The sequence below is a fragment of the Labrus mixtus genome, chromosome 5 (genome assembly GCF_963584025.1).
Source record: "Labrus mixtus chromosome 5, fLabMix1.1, whole genome shotgun sequence".
NCBI classification, from domain to species: domain Eukaryota; kingdom Metazoa; phylum Chordata; class Actinopteri; order Labriformes; family Labridae; genus Labrus; species Labrus mixtus.
Genome location: NC_083616.1, coordinates 6,321,949 through 6,342,967, shown reverse-complemented (window position 1 = coordinate 6,342,967; position 21,019 = coordinate 6,321,949). Strand labels below are relative to the sequence as shown.

At 39.5% G+C, this 21,019-nt stretch overlaps 2 protein-coding genes across 2 annotated transcripts; both read right to left on the bottom strand.

Annotated features, from left to right (window-relative positions):
- Positions 1–3,570: 3,570 nt before the first annotated feature.
- Positions 3,571–8,758, bottom strand: dhfr (dihydrofolate reductase). The gene is made up of 6 exons (XM_061037470.1): positions 8,557–8,758; positions 8,430–8,479; positions 6,647–6,752; positions 5,212–5,335; positions 4,568–4,683; positions 3,571–3,902 (listed from the first exon to the last, which is right to left on the bottom strand). Exons 1-6 carry the CDS (start codon positions 8,652–8,654, stop codon positions 3,821–3,823), a joined length of 576 nt encoding a protein of 191 aa, XP_060893453.1. The 5' UTR covers positions 8,655–8,758; the 3' UTR covers positions 3,571–3,820.
- A 1,229-nt stretch (positions 8,759–9,987) lies between these two features.
- Positions 9,988–20,836, bottom strand: gtf2h2 (general transcription factor IIH, polypeptide 2). Its single transcript, XM_061037469.1, has 15 exons — positions 20,770–20,836; positions 18,975–19,065; positions 18,815–18,892; positions 18,118–18,154; positions 17,480–17,566; positions 17,335–17,385; positions 15,559–15,613; positions 14,455–14,560; positions 14,276–14,366; positions 13,982–14,177; positions 13,246–13,309; positions 13,008–13,111; positions 12,240–12,342; positions 11,412–11,451; positions 9,988–10,420 (listed from the first exon to the last, which is right to left on the bottom strand). The coding sequence occupies exons 2-15, from the start codon at positions 19,028–19,030 to the stop codon at positions 10,310–10,312; spliced, it is 1,179 nt and encodes a 392-aa protein (XP_060893452.1). The 5' UTR covers positions 19,031–19,065; positions 20,770–20,836; the 3' UTR covers positions 9,988–10,309.
- Positions 20,837–21,019: the final 183 nt, after the last annotated feature.

Below are 21,019 nucleotides of genomic sequence, written 5' to 3'. Positions count from 1 at the left end.
GCAGAGTTTGGTCTTCATCCCTCAGGCAGACGGTACAGACTGCATCGGGTCTCATTTGTACCTGCTGCTATTTGTCTGTTTAATAGCAGTTGAATTCTAATTCCTTGCTCATTTTTATCGTGATGCTGGAGCATCTCTGCTGGTCTTCATGTTTCATGTTGTATGTACTTATGCACTTGATGTTTGGATGATTTATTAGTGTTGTTTATGTATTTGTATGTCTCCTGCTGCAAACAAGTTTCCCTGTGGGGACAATAAAGATACCTTTGACCTTTGAGTAGATTTCTCTACTTCATACTGATTCATCTATTTTAGTTTGGGATTTTATATGTATGTTTGTAGTTCATAGTACCCAATATCAATCATTAAAAGGCAGGGTTGCATGATTGTGAAATTAGCATTCCGTTAGTCCCCCGTCTCTGCACCCACCCCATCCCCTCTGTGCTCCCTCTAAGGCCACGCCCACTTACATGCACGAGCGCCGTTACTCCAGAAGCGGACCTCAGCTCATCGCTTGCATTGTGTAGAAACTACGTCGTCTCATGTCTCATTCAGCGCAAAGTAAACTCAGAGTATAAACTCCATCGTCGGTGCCACGCTTTGAGTGTGGGCTAGTGCAGCCAAGGGGTAGAGAACTAGCAGGGAGACAGGGAGGCCTGATTGGTTCATCAGATTGGTACCTCGTGGCAGACATTGGTCGAAGTTTTTACATGCTAACAACTGATACAGATGACAGATTTTCTTTGTTCCTTTTTCAGAACACGAGTTATTAATGTCTGTCAGGACCTAAAGACAATTTAAACCAAAATCTTAAAAAGTCTATCTGGAGAAAATTACCAACCCTGCCTTTAATCAATAGATTGTTTGCTTTTAAAGCGCTAATTCATATTGAAAAGAAAAAATCCTGCACACTACTCTTGCTCAGTATCACCATTTTATTAGAAGTGTGTACTTGTGTACAGCTTTTCAATGAGACAGTTTGATGTTCTACGCACCCACTTCATGAGATAGTTTGATGTGACCTCCTGAAAAGAGCCAATTCACAACAAATGTTATGAACTCTTTTAACAGGCAGACACGACTCATGTTGAACAGAACAGACTTCTACTGAGACTGTGTTGGGCTTACAGGAAGAGAGAAAGAACAACAGAAACAACTACAAATCACATCTCTGACTGCATTTTCACCAACAATGGTAAAGGGATGTGTAGTTTGAGCAGGAAGATATGATAATAGACCATTAGCATTAAAAACATTAAACATTAGCATAATATCACACAATAGCTGCCCGAATATCTGAATTATGTGATCAAAATGTAAATATAATTGCCTGGAAGAAAACTCACCAAAGTGTCCGCGAAGTAAAAATGAAGATGGAACATTTTTGCACATGTTTTGGCAATGCGATGTGCTGAAGGACTTTTGGAATTCTATTCATTCCTTTACTAAATCTGTTTTGGAAATGGAATTTGATTTAAACCCTTGTCTATATTTATTAAATGACTCCCCAGATTTTCAGTTAGATAGGAAAAAAATGCAGAATATTAATAATTCTAACATATTTTGCCAAGAAATGTATATTACTTTTTTGGAAAAATGACTCTGCCAACCTTTAAGTGTCACAATTTTTACCATTAGAGAAACTAACTTTAGAAAAATGTAACCGTGGCCATATTTTTCAGGACTTTTGGCTTCCATTGATCTGCTGCTTGGAGGAATTTTCTAAAGGTTGTCAACAATGATAATGCAATGATGTTATGATATCTAATTATTTTTTTTCAATTTATTTAATTCCCCCCTTTTTTTTGTCTCGTCTTATTATTTTTACTATTATTATGAGTATTAAGATTAAGAGTATTATTAGTATTACTGTTAGGATTGTTTTTCTTGTTTTCGCTTTGTTTTTCTGTGTATGCATGGAGGCCTATGTATGCAGACATGCATGTATGTATGTGTTCATGTTGGTGGAGGGAAGGCATATACTGACATTCTGTGAACAGTTTGTTGATCGTTGTATACCCATCCCAAATAAAAAGATGATAAAAAAAAAAAATGTAAATATAAGACAAAAGAAAACACATTCTCTGCAGCACATTTTGTAGAAGCTGCTCGTGTTGTTCTATTCATGTTTTATTTCTTCTTGTTCTGTCCATTGGCATGTGTTTACTTCAAAGGCAGTGAGTTCACTTCTCAAGGCCACCTTACATTTGGACATTAGATGTGGCCTTTTCCTTCTCACTTTTCAGATTTTAAAAATCTTTTTTCGTCTCCATGACCTAGTTGTAGATTGATTTTTCTAATAACATTTCTCTGAACAGCTGGCAAAAATCCATTCAAGGGAAGATGGGAGTTGATCATTTTATATTTAATTTCTCAATTTAATATACTTTATAATTTGGACATTTTGCTCTTTTATCGTGACACATGCCACATTCTTGAAGTCCCTAAATACACATTAGTACAGACAGAACCTGTGGACGTGCATATATGGAGCAGAGATGTCAGAGCGAGAGGCCTGCAGGGACTGGTGCACCGAGCAGTTTGGGGGCTCAGTTCCTTGCTCAAGGCGCACCTTGAAAGTGGTCAGGAAGTAAACCAGCACCTCGCCTGCATCCAGTCCCAGTGCCAGACTTGAACCGACATTTCCGGTTCCCAACCCAAGTCCCAACAGACCGAGCTACTGCTGTCCTAAAGGTATATAATAATAATAATTATATTAAAATATTGAACTCCTCTCTGTTGTTTCATTTTAACTCTGAGCTAAGAGCAACATATTTGAAAGCTTTGTTGGTGGTCTCAAGATCATGTGTAATTTGTAATGATGCAGTAAAAGTTACATAACACATACCTCACATAAAGCTATTCGACACATCGAGAGCCCTGGTTAGACTGACACTTAAATCTCGTTCATACGTGGTAAATGGACTTGAGCTTGTATTGTTACTCCTACACATTCACACACTGATGTCAGAGGTTTCTATGTTAAGCGTCCATCATAAGCTATCCAATTCATACAGATTTATAAACCACCAACAAAGCAGTAGGAGCAACTTAGGGGGTTTACTGTCCTGCTCAAGGACAGAGCGGACATGTGGCTGCAGGAGCCGGGGGATCAAACCCCCAACCTTCTGGTTGAGAAACAGTTGACTCTACCACTGAGCCACAGCCACCCAATGTCCCTCACAATGGAAGATGTTTCACTTTTGAATGGGTGGTGGTGAAATTTATGCTGTGTTCACAACATATCCAAGATGAAAGACAAAGAGACCAAGTCAGACAATCTGGTGACAGTTTTTGGGTTTATATCAGTGCTACTGGTGATACGATGTATTCACAATATAAACATGAGTGAAAAAAAAAAAATAACATACTGCTGAACAGAGGATGTAAAAAGATCAAACCGGTCCTGGTATAAACATCATCACCCCCACTCAGTAGTGATTAAGGGGAATTTTGCAGTGCATGTGTGTGTGTGTGTGTGTGTGTGTGTGTGGGGGGGGGGGGGGTTATATTAAATTTGTTTTATTTGAGGTTAAACAGTGATATAAAAAAATGTGACAAAGTTCAAAGTCTTCTAAATGCACTTTATTCATCCAGTGCACACATTACATCATGTAACAAAACATGACGGGGTAAATTACAAACATAAAATCACTTTTAACTCCACAATGAGTCATGTTTCTTTTCCTGAGCAGTCAGACGTGAACCTGTTCAGTCTATAAATACAGGCTCCTCAACCTGTAAACAACTACACAGTGGAGATCTTTGAGTTCATTTCAACACAGAAATAAAAAAATGTTTTTACAGCTTTGATTCCTTTTTAATTGTCTCTACTCTCATAGACTTCAAATCTGTACTGGATGCCGTTCTCCTCCTGCAGCTCCTGTGACACTCCTGGAAACCTGCAGGAGAAACAATCCTTATTGTTAAATCAGGTGTAAAATAATCAGGGTTAAATCAGGGTTTCTATATGAACTCTCAGGGCCTCGTCATAAAACTTTAAAGATCATTCACTAACAAAAACATTTGCTAAGTTAATGGAGGGAAATAATGAAACCAATAAAAACTTTTAAAATTAACTCCCCCTCTACTAATTACAGTAACATTAAAAAAAGTATTGTGATGTTTGTTTGTTGTCAAAATACTCTACTGATTTCCCCGCCCGCACATAGATACATTAAATGGATTAAAATTGTCCTTTAATTTCCTTTACAGTGGTGTAATCACACAACCTGTAAATGCTGCTGTTCAGCTAGAAAGCTGCTGTTAGGTTGAAGGTTAGGTTGAGACAGCATTTCCAGCATGGTGACCACCATCGACGGGGTGATGTCGCTCAGGCTTTGTCCATGATTATTTTCAGTCTATGGCTGCAGCTGTCCCACAGCCACAACACAGAGTGAGTTGATCATCTGTCTCTTGACCCATGTGATGTCACTTAGCTCTACAATGTCAGTTATCAAGTGTTTAAGTACAATAAACACCAAGAAGAAGAAAAATGCCATCCAGAGCTTCATAATAAGACTTAAGCGTCAAAGATAAATATCCTGAACATGTGTGTGGATCTTACTCTGGCAGCAGACGGTATTTATCTGGACTGATTTCAGGGAGAAATGTGTCGCACTCAAACTGCTTCAAGATTTGTGTGACAAACAGTCTCCTGCTCCCCGAGCTCTCCATCATCTCCTGCGTAACCCAGAGAAACAAACATGTTACTACAAAAGGAAGCAGGTGTTGTGCATGCAGAAGGTGTGACCAAGAACACACAGCTGTGACCAATGTGATCCAGTAAAAAGAGGCTGTGCTGTCTTTACATATTTGTGGAGTCTTAATGACTTATGGTGCTAAAGGTTGTGGAATAATTCAGCTCATCGTTTCAGCCAGCTGCTGGGAAGTGAGCTGTAATAACTTCATCTTAAACCTAAAGGAAAGAAGCACATGAAAGATCATGACCTATCAGATCACTGTTTAGGATGGACCTGATAGTTTACAAGGAACAAAGAAAAAAATATTCTGTAATGATGTGTGACACTTGAAATAACAATCGGAGCGCGTCAGAGACTAAACTCTGACCGGGCGTTGCAGACATTACAGCCCGTTTCACTGCAGGTGACTGAAGAAATCCACTGGTGCAAAACCTTTTGTAATTTGTAAGACTTCAACAATACATCAAAGACATGAACCATAAGAGCATGGTGAAATCTGTCCACCAACCTTGTAGAGAGAGGTCCCTCCTATGACCCAGACCTGGTCTGCCTTGTCTGCCAGCTCGGCGTCCACCAGTCTGAGAGCCGAGCTGAAGTCTGCAGCCAGGTGATGAGCACCTGCAGGAAGCTCTCTGGAGGAGAAGAGGCACTAAATCAGCTCACTGTGAAAAGTAACGCTGAGTATGGAGACTGAATCATTTCTCTTTAAATATACTGCCATATGTTATGATACAGTAAGCAGGGCAATGTCGTGATATTTCCACTCTCATTTTGGGGAAAAAATTGTTCAAAGATCAAATCATTCAGAGTGCTGGAGTATGCTTTTTATCAAATCCATCATTTGAACATTTAATCTAGAACATGTTTTAAAAATATTTGTTTGTAAGAATCAGACTCCTCAGATAAACCTACTTGGCAATAAAAAAACATCTGCAATCATTTCTTCCTAAATAAAACTACACCTGACTCTTCCTGTGCCTTTTCTGTCTCCTTTTAAATCTATTTGTTATTTGATATACTTTTTTAACCCCTTCTTTTTTTAACTCTGTTATTTAGAGACATGCTTCTCACACACATGAAGCTGAAATACACACATGCTCAAACAGGACCTGTGGACATGCAATAGTGGAGAGATGCGGGGGCCGCTTCATGGGAAGCACACCAGGGCTGTTGGGGGGGGTTTGGTGACTTGCCCAAGAGCGCTTCAGCAGTGTTAGGGAAGTGACCTGGCACCTCTCCAGCTACCCAAGTCCCTACAGCCTGAGCTACTTCCACCCCAAAATGTGTCATCTTCTTGGGCAGTTAAACCGTCAACTATCACCCAATTTCCACAGCCGAGGTCCATCAGCTCCACGGAACGCAAACTGCCTCACTTGAGGCGTGAGTGCAGCTGTAGACACATCACAGTAGAACTACAAGATTACGCGGCACTAAAGAGACAAACGTGCAAACAACGTGTTGCTTTGTCTTTCCTTGGCTGATTTGTTGGGTTTTTTTGGAGCCTGTTTTGACTAAATTCTGATAACGTGATGGAAAACACGACCTTGAGTCCGTAGATTGTGTTTGATTTTGAAATTGACCGGACGCTCTGTGCGTTTCCTTGTCTGACTTCCTGTCCGGGTCGTTCTATTCTGTCCAGCTTGATGCTTGCCTGTAGTGTACTCCTTGGAAAATTGACCTGCAGCGTATTTGAAACTGAGCAGGGTGTAATGGCGCTGTAATGGTGGAAATACAATCACTGACTAGTGGCAGTGGATGGCTGAGTGTGCAGTGCATGGAGTATGTGGACATTGGGAGTCAGAATCCAGATCACTCTCTACACTGAGTGACTCACAGCTTCAGCGGTATGTAAATACTTATTGAAAGTAATACACACAGGCTGTGGTGTATCCACAGTGAAACATAACGTGTGTGTATTAATATGAACAGTGTGTAACACTTACTTGCACTGCCTGCTGAGCACGATGTTGATCCTGTTGTTTAAAGGTCTGTTTTTCTCCGGGATTGAGAACCACGTCTTCCTGCCCATGATCACCACATTCTGCTTACCTGCAGGAGACAAAGGTTACCTTTTTAAGTTCATGGCTCCAGGTTTACTGCTTTAGCACGTACCGTCCAATCTGTGTTACTTGGTGGGACTTTCTTCCAGGAGTCTAAACATCCAGCTACTGCTCTCAGATTCTGTGGCATCGACACGTTTAATCCAAGCCGTAGACACACAGGCGTTGAAACAAAACGTCATCAGTGTGAAAGCAGATCACTTTTTCTCCTGAAAAGTGAACAGCCTCCTAGGCCTTTATGAAACATTTAGCCTGTCTTGTTTTTCTTGTTTTTTTTACAGCCATTCTGGCTCTTTGGAAAATGTGGTCCATTGCCAAGAACAGTCCTTCTCACCTCATGAAGCACAGATCTAAACAACACACTTTTATTGATTAGATGTCAGAGAGCGCTGCAAACACCAGAGACCCAGGAGCAGCTCACGTTAGCGCTGTAGACCAAAGAGGATCCACTCCATCCAAACAGACGAGGCGTGATTTTAACTCACCACCAGCTCTACGATCTGTAAGCCACGACTAAACACACTGATAGTAAGGTATGTTGTTGACGACATGTTTCATATTAGGGCCTAACTGATATGAGATTTTTGGGGATGATACCGATGTTGATACTGAGGAGAGAAAAAAAAATCAGATACCAATATATCAGCCGATAGCTTTATTAGATCTGTGCTCAATCTGGAGAGGTAGCTATAGATATACACGTTTATTGTGTTGATCCCTCCAATGCAGTTATCAAACACGTGGTGAAAAGATATTTAATTAAGACAAGATGGTCACTCAACTGGAAAGTAACCATACATGTACGTGCATCACCGTTTTACACTGTGGCGAGTGATGACTCTTGTTGTAATCCATACAGCGCCCTCTGCTGGTGACAGCCAGAAAGAAAACTGAGAGTGTAATACAATAAAACTCAAATGATAAATGATATTTAACAGGTGAATAAATCTACTAATATCGGCGCTCATCTGTGATAAAAATGAGCCGATACCGATAGTCACTAGATATGTTAATATCGACCGATATTTTCGGCTGGCTGATTAATCGGTCGGGCTCTAAATCATATTACAGTCTGTTGTCTTCAGAGAACTCATTTGCATAATGCCCACAAATTGAAAAGGGCCACAATGTTGTATGAATATGAAAAGTTGTTTCCTCTCACTCTGTCACTAAATTAAATGAAGTGAACAATAATATGAGTATTGAAGCAGAAAAAGTTCCACTTTCCCAAGAACCCCTTGACTTTACTGTCATTACACTGATGTACAACTCAGAAATACAACACAACTACAACGACCCTCTCTGAGTTAAACTACAGACAGATGTGAAAATACATGCAGTTAGAATATTTTGTGTGTTGTGGCCGAAGGTTGAATCATTAAATATGAGTTAAGAATATGAAATATGAGAAAAGACAATGACTGGTATGAAAGCTTTAAACTCTCTCAGGTGTTTTGCTCTATAATGAAACTGTAAGAAGAGTGCTTGAATATGAAGTCATTGTCCTGTTTTAATGGCTAGATGTCTTACACACACGTGGTAAATGAATGCTTTGGTTTCATAACAGTGACATGGACTTGTTGTTCACCTCATGATTCATTATTAACCTTTGACCTCTGAGCATGTGATGTAATAAACATGACAGTATAAAGTAGATTTAACTCACCGTCTACAGATGCAGTCGATGTCATCTTTCGGAAATGTTTGAATTCGTTACTGTAGATAAAAATATATATTATTAATTAATAATGAATATTATTTCTACATTATTAACACACCTTGTCGGTACTTACTTGAGTCTAACGGGATGCCACGGCAGGTTTCCGTTCATCCCGATCCCCAGGTCAGGACACACCGCCACGATACCGTTCAATACACGGGGCATTTTCATACAGGACTCAGGACAGATATGATCCGTGTTTCTTCAGCTGTGTTCACTGTTTTCACCGGAGGTTCCCGCCAGGAGTTGTTACGGAAAACCCGGAAATGACGATTTCTTCTTCTACGTCTTGATTTAGGGTTGCTAACAAGTGGTCAGTACATCACTGCCATCGTGTGGCGTTGAATGAATCCTTCGACCTTTTATTGAAGATAACCCAAATCCCAGTTCTGATATACTCTCTACTCTTTTATAAGGCTTTTCAACATAATACAAAGAGGGTAATTATATATATATATGTAATTATTTTATTATTTATGTTTTTATTGGGCCAATTTATATTGATAATGTTCTAGATTATCCGTTTCAGTGCAAGGTTAAGTAAAATGATGGAAGCCCTAAGAGGACATGCATCGCAACATTTTATTTTAAATTTGAACATTTGATAACGATTACATTTCAGTTGTTAACTTGAGGTCTCACCTTATTTATCTTATTTATCTAGGGATAGCATCTCTGGTATTCCCATGATCATTTATTCCTTTCAGTTGTTTTATCGAGATCTTGAGAGAAAAAAAAACTGCAATAGTATTTTGATATAACAGTATAAATAAGTTGAGATCTCGAGAAAACAACCGTAAATAACCAAGATGAGTGACTTTATCATGGAAAACAGAGTAAAATAAAATGTACTGATGCATGTCAGCGTAGGGCTTCCATAGCAACACAATTCAGATGACATGTCTAATTGTCATCAAACAATTTCTACTCTGGCTTAAAATGTTGTGGTCAACAACTAATAAATGCATGAAGTTCAACTTTCTTCTAAAATTGTCAACTTGAATCAATATTTTTTTTTATTTCATGCCTTTTCTAGAGCAACAAGAGAGTGGATCAAGTAGGAAATTAGGGAGAGAGTGAGCGGGAAGCGACGGGGGACAAAGGAGCCACAGGTTGCCCCCAAACCCTGCCGAGGACTTCAACCTCTGCTCATGGGGCACACAAACTAACAACCAGGCCGCATGTGCCCCAAATCCATACATTTAAACTTTAATCTCATCATTTGAGCTTCACTCTCACTATTTGACAATAACTTGACATTTCGACTTAATTCTCAAATTGAATGTTCCCTACATGAGAACCATAATCCATTTTCAAAGACTAGTTCTTAATGGAAGGAGATGTTGGAGTCAAAATGGTAATTCTTTTATTTGGGCTTAAAGTAGTCACTTCAGGTATTTTAACCCCAAATTCCCAGGAATAAGAGCAAGCAGACACTAGGTGTCCCGCTATCGCAGCTACAGCCTCTAATGCTGACTTCAGTTTAGAAAGAGAGACATTTAAATAAGTAAAAAACATCTTTTTTATTGCAACTAAACTGCAATTTTGACAAAAACAGAGCTGTAGTACAAATTATGTATAAACAATGCACACAGGCTGCTCCTCACATAAGTAAAAAAAAGTGTGCTTTTTACCAGCAGATAAACAGTGCAGTGGATCAGAAGTGTTTCTCACAGAGTTCTCCAATATTTCCCGTATTTCTGGAACTGATTATTAACGTGAGCACTGGGATGTCCCTGTGTGCGTCATCTTGATGTTTGGGCTTAACACCAATATATGTCCACTGAGTTTGTTTCAGTCTCTGTCTGACAGTTCTCCTCCCAGCCTCAGGGGGCGCTCTGACTGTGGATACAGCAGGGGCAGCAGTGCAGGGAGTCATGGATGAAGAGATCACACTCCATACAGAACACACTGTGACATGCCGGACAGGTAAAAACCTACAAGCAGGAACATACAGAGAAAAATACATAAACAAGTATTAGGAGACTGAAGCTGCAATAATAGACAAATGTAATATTACTCTTTCTTTGTGGTGTCTATTCTTTGGTCTGTGTTTGTTTTGACCAGAGAAGGTAGTCTGGTCCCTAGCCCCTCACCCCTCGGTTTGCCAGATATGAGACCAGTAATCACAGGAAAACCAACAGGTGTTGCAGCGATTGAAGTTGGCAAGCAAACTCAGATATAATTGATTCTACTCAAACTAAAAAGCCTCGCCATGTTTCTAATAAGCTCCATGGACAGAAACATGGTAGAACTAGAATATATACTGGGGAAAAATGGAGAGAGGTTAGAATGCAGAAAGTTTTCAAGACTAATGCGGAGCTGGATAAACACTGAAGCTTCAGTGTCCTCGAAATGGCAACCTAGGTGCAAATTGATTCTAGGGAGGAGGGGATGGGGGGGAGACAGCTCTCTATAATGTTTTGAACTTGGACTGCAGTACCCATTTTGGACGCTAGGTGTTAGAGTTACATATTGCTCCTTTAATAGACCCTTCCCTGTTCCACAGGTTTACCTTCATTCTGTGGGAAATACTGAAATGTGGCAATTAAATCCTAAAGATGTTGAAAATGTGATTTTATTTGTTTACAGGTGTTAAAAACAAAAACATACCTTGTTTTATTCAATGAGATTGTATTCTCTAGTAAAATGGTTTTCTTTATAAAAACTTTTCAAAAAGTATATTTTCTTAAGTTAGTCCTGAGTAGGGGGAGGTTGCTTTATATTTTGAGGTTGTATTATATTTGGGGCCAATACATTTTTTCTGTCTTTGAATCAGTCGTTTACTATAACATCATCAGGGTTATTTTCTCTGACCTGTCGTGGCTCCTTCAGTAAAAAAAGATGTGTTGTTACAGCCTGTGTGACTGTGATGAGTAAAACAAAATGTATTTGTAACATGGTGGAGTGTGTCTCTGCTTTACTCACACTTTTATCTTTCAGCCCTCCTTGACAAGCCTGACAGAACCTGAGACACAAAACAACAACCGGTTTAGACACACAGTGACGGCACAGGAGCTTTGTAAACCCTACATGAACACAACACACTATGATCACATGAGATCACAGCCTGAGCTCAGGCTGAAGAAACCAAACCCCAGACTGCCAAGACTGATCCTACACTCATGAAGTCAGGAAGAACGTAAATCAGGTATCGAATGAGTAGACTAGAATATGATAATATATTAGAAGACACCAGCAGAGAATACAGACTGCTGTTCAGTAAACCACACACTGTACAAAGTTTTAATATATTTCAACATTTTTTTGTCCTCTCTAATATAATTGTCAATCTCTTCCTAACATATAGAGACTAATTTCTTCTAATACAGGAGAAGAAAAGGGAAATTACATCATCGTATTGATGCAACTCAAGGAGGGGATGAGATTGTTCGTGTTGAAGCTCTTCACATCATAAGTAGGATCTGATTATTATTTCATCTTTTCAGTTAAGATACTTAATAATAAATATAATTTGTGTTATCTTTGAATATACTTGAGTATTTATGCACGCTTTATTTTGATAGAACTGAGGAGTTTGTGCACTAGGTGATGCGAGTTTGTGTGTAACGGGTGTGCAGGACAATAACACAAGACATAACGAGAACATCATTTCCAAAAGTAAAGCAGCAACTTCATCCTTTAATCTATATCATCATTTTAGTTTCAGTTTTGGTTTAAAGCCCTAATTCCTTGATTGGAAATACAGTCCTATTAACTCCGCCGCTGTTGTTTGTGTGTGTGTGAGTGTATCACCTGTCTCCTCGAAGCTCCTCCACAGGAGTCTCTGTGAAGGCTTGGAGGGGGAACAGGTGGTGGAAGGATCTGGCGAGATGTGGGGCCGACACCAGAGTCAAACCTTGAAGACAACCAAAAATACACACACCAATCAAATATATCCTATTTCTATTGGTCAGAGCTCTCTTTTAAAGGTCACATTTTCTGCAAAATCCACTTTACCATGTTTTTCTTACATTAATATGTGACTCTAGTCTGTCTACAAACCCCCAATAATGAGAAAAGTTCTTCCTCTCCGTCTTTTGCCTGCTCTACTCCTACTCTACTAAAAAAAAATGTGTGTTCAAACAGGCCGTTTGGAGATTTTCCCTTCATGACATCACAAAGTGCAGTAGCCCCTCCCCCAGGTGGGTGACACTCCCACAGCTAGGTGTTTGTTCTGCCCTCTGAGTCTACATTTACACTGTAAACAATCAGCATGGAGACAGTCCAAGCCATCCAAGCCCTTCCAGAGAGGGGGCGTGGTCAAACACAGCTCATTTATATATTTAAAAGGTACAGACACAGAAACAGCCTGTTCTGAACAGGGCTGAAATAGAGGAGTTTATAGACATGATCAAATACAGGATCAGAGTGGATTTAGAACAAGAAACTTCACAGACATGTTTTGGGTAGCTCTGAGACTTATATAAACTGGTTGAAAAGGAGTATAATATGTGACCTTTAAAGCAGTGTAAAATAACTGCAGTACTCTTTGGATGTCTAGGGGAAGTAATAGAGACGTACCGCAGACTTTACACTCCACAGGGAGCTCTGTGTACTTGGCGTGACACTGCGGACAGAAGTACCCTGCCAAAGACAGACCAGGACCGCTGCTACTGTCCAGATGACTGAGAGAGAGAGAGAGAGAGACAGCAGGAGACATTCATCACAAAGAGAATTCACTGTAGTCCAATATGGCTGCTCACACTCCTGTCCACATGCTTAACATCAAACTTTAATGACTTTTTTTTTGTTAACTTACGACATGCTGAAGGAAGGCTTGGCATCCTGGTCAGATAGAGAGGCGATGGTGTGCTGAGGAAAACCTGAACAAGCACAAAATACAAATTCAGTGCGTCTGAAACTCGTATTCAATAGATACTGATACTATTATAGATGTATCTTGATGAGGAGAAAACAGTGCTTATTCATTGATTTTATGGAAACAAATTAATAGTTAAATGTTGACTTTTCTGCCTAAGTATTTCTAGGGGTGTTTAGAATAAATGTGTAAAGATGTTAAAGATGATAATTTCTGCAAGTAGGTACATAAATCGGCACCTATCGGATAAGGTCCTATATTATGCAAAATACACACGTTTTTCGAACATTTATATGTGTCCCTAGTCCCCCCCAATGATGAGAAAAGTCCATCCTCCACGTCTTTTGCTGTTTTGTTTGGAGATTTTTCCCTTCATGACATCACAAAGGGCAGTAGCCCCTCCCCCAGGTGGGTGACACTCTCACAGCTAGGTGTTTGTTCTGCCCTCTGAGTTTGCCTAACCAATAGGATATGGAGCGAGAAAGCCCGAGCCCCCCGAGCCCTTCCAGAGAGGGGGTGTGGTCAGACACAGGTCACTGTTTAAACTTATTGAAAAGGAGTAAAATATGTGTTCTTGAAGTGATCAGTGTCAGTGATCTCTCTCTATCGAGAAAGTTAGTTCATCTGGACTCTGATTCTGATCGCAGAATGAAGGTAACACCCTGTGTGTACTGACCCATTCGTATCAAAGAGCACTCAGACGAGGAGCTGGCAGGAGGAGGTTTGACGTGCAGCATGAGCAGCTCTTTGAAGTGACTCTCGTCCAGGATGACGTGATACGATCCGCCCGTCTCTCTGGTCAGCACCGTGCAAACCCGCACCTCCGCTGACAGGCCGATCACCGACACACGAACCTTCAGAGACTTCAGAGTCTGTCAGAGGAGGAGGAGGAGGAACATTTATGACACGATTACAGAGACAGGCTGGTGACTGTGCACGTCTATGTGAGGGTGAAGGGGTTGAAGGTCACCTTGATGAGCTCGTAGATGTTTGCTGGGTCACACGTTGTGAGGCTGCTGAGGACGATCAGGATCTCTCTGCTCGTGTGTCCGGGCATGTGCCTTCAAACAGAGACAGCTATGTAAAGCTAACTGACTGTTTAATCACTATGAAGAAAACGAAACTGAAACATGAACAGGCAGAACGTACTTTAGTGACTGTGCGGCCAGGTTCAGAGAGTTATAAAGTGACGGCTCTCCTCCACACACGGTGTCCACGGCCTTCTTCAGGGCAGCGGTGTGCTTCTTTGGATTCCCTGACGGTCAAACACAAATGTTACACATCACAGAAACACTGTACGAGTTAACTTCACAGACACAGGCAGGAGGAGTAAGGAAATGGGGATCCCACACATGCAGAAAACTAATGAAAAACTCCTGGAGGAGGAGCTGTATGTGTGAACGCAAAAAGCCACATTTTTCACTCTGACTTGCATAGTTTCTCCTACCAGATCCCTAGGAGCTGATGTGAGAACACAGCAGGATATTATCCGGCCTCTCAGGCCAGTAGGAGAGGGTGGTGACGTTTATAACCCTGTGACGTCAGAGCATAGAATGTATGAACGCAACCGCTACGATCTAGCTGCGTAATGTTTTCTGTTCTTCAGTTTGTTGTTCTCGGCTCTTTTGTTGATATTGGAAATCCGCTGGACTACATGTAGCATTGAAATTAAGACAAATATTGTCATTATAGCGTTGTATAGCAGACTCTGCTGCTTCGTCCGCTACTTCTAGACTTTTTTTACTTCACGTTTCACCTCCCCCCCCCCCTTGTCTGACAGTGAAGGCCGCTGTATAAACATTTGACAATTCAAAGCTATTTATGTGAAGTAATATATACTTCTTTCTACTTTACTACTTTCTCTGTAAAGCCTCTGTGAAGTGTGATGGATTGTACATTACTGTGTAGTCATTTCTGACTTTTCTTCTTCTGCAGGTTTAAAGGCGTTTCTGCTTCCTGCACATTTTCGTTCCTTGTACAAGTGAAAGTGAAAAGGAGGTATGGCTCTACATTGTAATGCTTGAACTAGGGCCTGACGGATATTTTCTTAAGGCCGATATCGATATTAGGAAGAGAAATTATTCGTCACTGATATATTGGCCGATATTTCTCTTAGACTTATGTTCAATCTCTAGAGATAAATATACACATTAATTGTTTTGATCCCTCAAATTCAGTTGTCAAACACATGGATCATCTTAATTGGATTTTGATGATATTGATTAAACAGAGAGGGGTTAATGTGCTCCTCACCTGCCAGCTCAGTCAGCTTGTCGGCTCGTTTATTCTTTGTGGTGATGATGCCGACCTGAGGACATAAAACACACGGTCACATCACGTAGATCCAGTCCACACCTCTGCTTCAACATTAACTTCACCACATAGTCACAAACAAACTTCAGTGTATCGTCACATCATGTCTGTCTGCAGGTGACGACCAGCTCCTCTTTTATTTGTCTCATAGTGACTGTTGTTCAGTAAATTTAAACTTTAAGTACACTTTAAATATATAACTCTCAATGAGGAGCCTTTTGAAAACAACATTACAAGGAGCAGTATGGTGCGAAAAGATTAAAAACAGGACATGACAGGGCGCTGGTGGCGCAGTGGTTAGTGCACGCGCCCCATGTATGGAGGCTGTCGTCTCAAGCGGGTGGCCCGGGTTCACCTCCCACCTGTGGCCTCTTTCCCACATGTCTTCCCCACTCTCTCTCCCTGATTTCCGACTCTATCCACTGTCCTATCTCTCCATTAAAGGCAAAAAAAGCCCAAAAATAAATCTTTAAAAAAAAAGAAAAAAAAAAAAAACAGGACATGACGATATGAAAACAATACAAACCACACAGAAGAATAAAAAACACAATCAAAGAGAAAGGCCTTATCAGAGGATTTTTAAAGCTTCTTAAACTGTACACTGACTCGGTGCTTTATTACTGAGGAGAGTCTCTGTGGATGACTGTTCACCATGAGTCTCGTTCTGTCCAACGTTTCTGCCTGTTAAAAGAAGTTTGTCTCGCTCATGGTGGATTAATGCTGGGTCTCTGTAAATGATACATAATTAATAGTGGAGCGAAGACATACTTTTTTTCTAAAGCGGAATAGGATTGTCTCAATACCAGATTTCTTGTCTACTTGTCTTTAAAACACAGCAACAAAAAATAAAACTCCTAGGCACCCACTTCTCTGTAACTTATTGTTCTTCATTACAAAAACATGGAACAGGAAAACTCCCTCACACGGTAAACTGTAAAAATATGTTCAATATGTGCAATGTAGACAGCGTCTTCTTTCTCTTCCAGTTTCTCTCATGGAAACTGTATGGTTAAAAACGTGACTGAAGAAGTTTTCTTTCAATCATCTGTACTTTTTGATACCATGGACCATTAAAATAACGGGGATTGGGGCTACGGTGGCCAAGCAGTTAGATTGCACCCCATGTACGAGGCGGAGGCCCTAACCGGCGGCTCCTTTCTTGCATGTCCTTCCTTTCCCTCTCTCTCCTAGTTTTTTTCTCCACTGTCCTCATAAAAGGCATAAAAAGGCAAAAAATACACACAGAAAAAAAAAACACATTACAAACATTGACCTGATTCAGAACACTTAATATTAAAAACTATCCAAAAGTATATAAGTATTCATATTTAGACCACCAGGTGTAATGGGGGGGGGGGGGGGGGGGGTGTTTTTAATTAATTGACAGATTGATTTAGGGGTTTGATACCATGACATGAAAAAACACAGAACTACAGAAGTAACAAATTATCTTTTCCAGTTAAAATGTATGACTTATGTATCACTTCCCTCTGCAGATTCTGAATCATTGCTCAATAAAAAAAAACATTCTTAAAGTTTACTTTACAAAGATAAGAGGACACTTCTGACACTCTCTGTATACGTACATCATGACGCTGCAGTCCTGTACTTGAATGTTTATTTATAACCATAAGAGTGTTTTGATTTTGACTGAATCAAGCTGCAAGTTTCAACAGAGTTCAGTGTCAAATGTGTTCAATAAGTGTAAAAAGGCACCTGACTGATGGGGTTCTGGTCAAAGTATTCGTCGACGAAAGCTTCCATCAGCTGCAGAGAGACGGACAGAGGACACAGTGAGCGGATCTTACTGAACAAACTGAACTGTTGGTGTTAGCTGTGATGTTCTGCAAAAAAGATTTACCTTCAATGTGGAGGTGAGGCGGTTTGGTTTCAGGTCCTGGTCCTCCATACTCCTCGAGCAGTCGATCACCACGTAGAGATGACGCATCTAGAGCAGAGGATATCCTTTAACATCATCACGTTTACTCGAATAAGACACTCTTTACGTGAGAGATTATTCTATGCTACCACTTATTGTTCACTCCTGAGCTGTTAGTGTTATAAATTAAAAGTAATGATGGAAGCAATCCATTGAGCCTTTTATTACCATTACATCCTAATGAAGCCTTCATGATGCTACTAATGATCGTTTGCATTAACAGTTAACCTAACCAATGTGTCTATTCTGAGGCCAAAAGACAAAAACATCAACTTAAAATGAGAAATACTTAGAGAGGCATTTTCTGTCATATTTGTATGAAAACAATGTCATTCACAATTAGTGAATAATTCAAATAGTCACCTCTTACTTTTATTATAGATGTAGGGATAAATCTTTGCAGAACTTATAAAGATCCTATAGGACTGTACTATTGAAGACTGCTGAATTAAAAGTGATTTATTTTAACTTCTCTGACTAAATGATAGCGGACATGAGATTTTCATCCTCACAGATAATGAAACACAAAGTTCTGTGAGAGCGAGGCAGAAGTCACTCACCATCCCCAGCCGCACCTGTCCATGGCTCTCGGCCACCCTGTGAGGTAAACAAGGCAGCAGGTGAGTTTGTAGTAACAGTAACATTCAAAGATTCAAGAGGTCAAATCTTAAGACGAGTACAACGGCGGTTAACTCTACAGCTCGGTCAGGAATTCTACATTTACAACGTATGACTGTCAGAAAGACTATAGTTCTTCATATTTATTACTGAGGTCCTATTGAGCAGTAGTCTTTAGTCAGGGGTGTTTATATATATATATATATATATATATATATATATAAAAATTATATTGAAAAGTCTTCCTAATATTAGTCCCTCACCTCTATGTCAACGGGCTAGACTAACACCTCTTGATATAAAGCAAACCAGCTTAACACCACTGCAAACAGTTAAGTGAATACCTCTCCTAACACTATTAGGATGAACTCATGGCTGTAGCTGCAGTATACGTTCCACTTTAATTGTACCAGTGCCCCTAATGAAGTGGCTGCTTCATGTGTGACCAGCAGCAAGGGGAGACATGTTTCGTAAATATGACAAGAGAAGATTAACTTATTGAACTACAAATTCGAGTTCATGTGTTATTACTGAGAGCAACAAAAATGAAAACTTAAACTACATTACCCAGTGGTCTGAGAATGACTTTATAATGATTGATTTATAACTCTAACAGACAAACTGCATGCACACGATCACCTTTTCCTTTTGGACTGGAACAGGATCTCTTCCACCGTGGCTTTGAGTGAGCCGGACTCGTCCTCCTTCAGGACCTCCCTGCAAACCAATAAAAACAAGTTATACCTACAGCACACCTGATCACATGAAAACACACATCTCCATGGTTTCAAAGCTTTACCATGTCCTCTCGTAGCCTCCCTCCCAGCGCTTGGCTCTCTCCGGTTCTTCATCCATTCTGTCTGCCGACCAAACAACTCAGAGCCAACGAACTGAAAAACAACAGCTTCACATTAATACTCAAGTCTTCTGCACCAGGGTGTAAGACAGACGAGAAATGTCAAGGTAGACTGTTCTCTTCAAAGTAGGCACAACAGAGAAAAAAAACATTATACAGTTTCAAGGATTCTGAGTGGACTTTGCCATGACGCTGCTGAGTCAATAAAATGAAACAAAACCTTTAGAAATGCAAAATCCTGGCTGACTATACAGATGAGTGATGTCATAATAGACATGTCTTTTCTTTTATTTAAAAACAAAGCAGTAGTAATCTGAAAAACACTAACATATTGAACTGAGATTGGCATGAATTTATGTCAAACAGTGAAACATTAGTTTAGTGTAAGCACGTATAATAAGCCACACGATTTGTTCTTAGGTAACATTATGAACACATTGCTGATAAAAGTTAAATAATGCCTCAAGCGTAAATGAGGAGTCTGGCGTGACCCGGTGTCAAATAAATCTACATTTATAAATCATTTTCCAATGCAAATTAATTGCTGACCATACAGTTGATTTATATCAAGATATTCATGTCCATCATTTTTCTAAAATAAGGCAAAATTTGGTCAAAAAAAAACGTTGACATTGCTAAATAGAGTTTGGCGTAAACATGTTTCATATGAGAGAAAAATACATTTGTGTTTGCATAAATAGAGTCAAATTATTTGTTGACGTTGTATTCAGAAAAATAATGTACATGTCTTCACATAAATAAACGTACAGATTATTGTCTAATGTCAACTACAGGCTGACCATACAGTTAATATATCAAAATGAATATGTCCTTATCTTTACTAAAACAAAGCACTGATAGCACTGAATGAACGAATGTCAGGACAGAGAAAACATATAAAAGTCTTAGTATAAATATAAATAACATAAGCTGAATTATTTGTTGACTTAAAGAGTAAATTAACAACATAATGCACATGTCGTTGTTTTTACAAGAATCAATGTAATACTGAGAAATTAAAACCACATATCAAATATGAGAAACATTATTTAAATGTAAGAATAATAGTTTGACCCGAATTGTTCATGACCAGTATCATAACTTACATGTCATTATGGTTAATAAAATCAAGACAATATTGAGTCCTAAGTAAATAAAGAATAGTGTTTAGATTAAATAGTCCCTAATCAGAAATAAAAAATTAAAGTGTAAGCATAATTAGAAAACAGTCCAGGCCGAACTTTTTCTTGTCTTTATAGCTGATTATTGGCATATGAACATGTCGTTATTCTGAATTGAAGACAACGTAATGTTGAGTCTCAAATAAAAGGTCAAAGTTGCTGAATGAAGTTTATCATGAACATCTTTCAAAACAGATTTCTTAGACGTAAAACTTTGATAACGCTTCACTTCCTGAGCCGAATTATTTCTAACCCATAGCTGTACAGTAAGTAAACATCATTATCTGCTACACATAAATGTATATATTATCAAATCGTTCGGTAGATAAAGTTTATTAAAAACGACACCAGGAGTGGTTCATTTAGCGAAAGCTAGCAAGCTAACTATTAGCCCACACCACTGTTGACGAGTGTAATTGGAGATCATTTATTAAATAAAAAGACTATCTGGAGCGATGTTTTGTTACCTAAAACTTATAGAGTTGATATCTTGATAACTTGTGAGAAAGAACAATTAGAAACTGTCTCACTGAGAAGATTAAAAGCACAACATGTACCTGATGCGGTGCAGCGCTTCTGTGCTGTGATTGGTTACTGAAACGCCGGCTGGTGCCACGGATTTTGTTTCCGGACAGAAACATGCTCTCTAACAATGTTATCCGCACAGTTAAGGTAACATCCACCGCAGTGATGACAACCTGTAAAAAATGATATTGTCTTAATTGAGTTTGCTTATCTCTTTACATGAAACAAATTACAAAAGCCTTGAAACTTAATAGAGGACTTTAGGGTTTTTTAAATGACTTG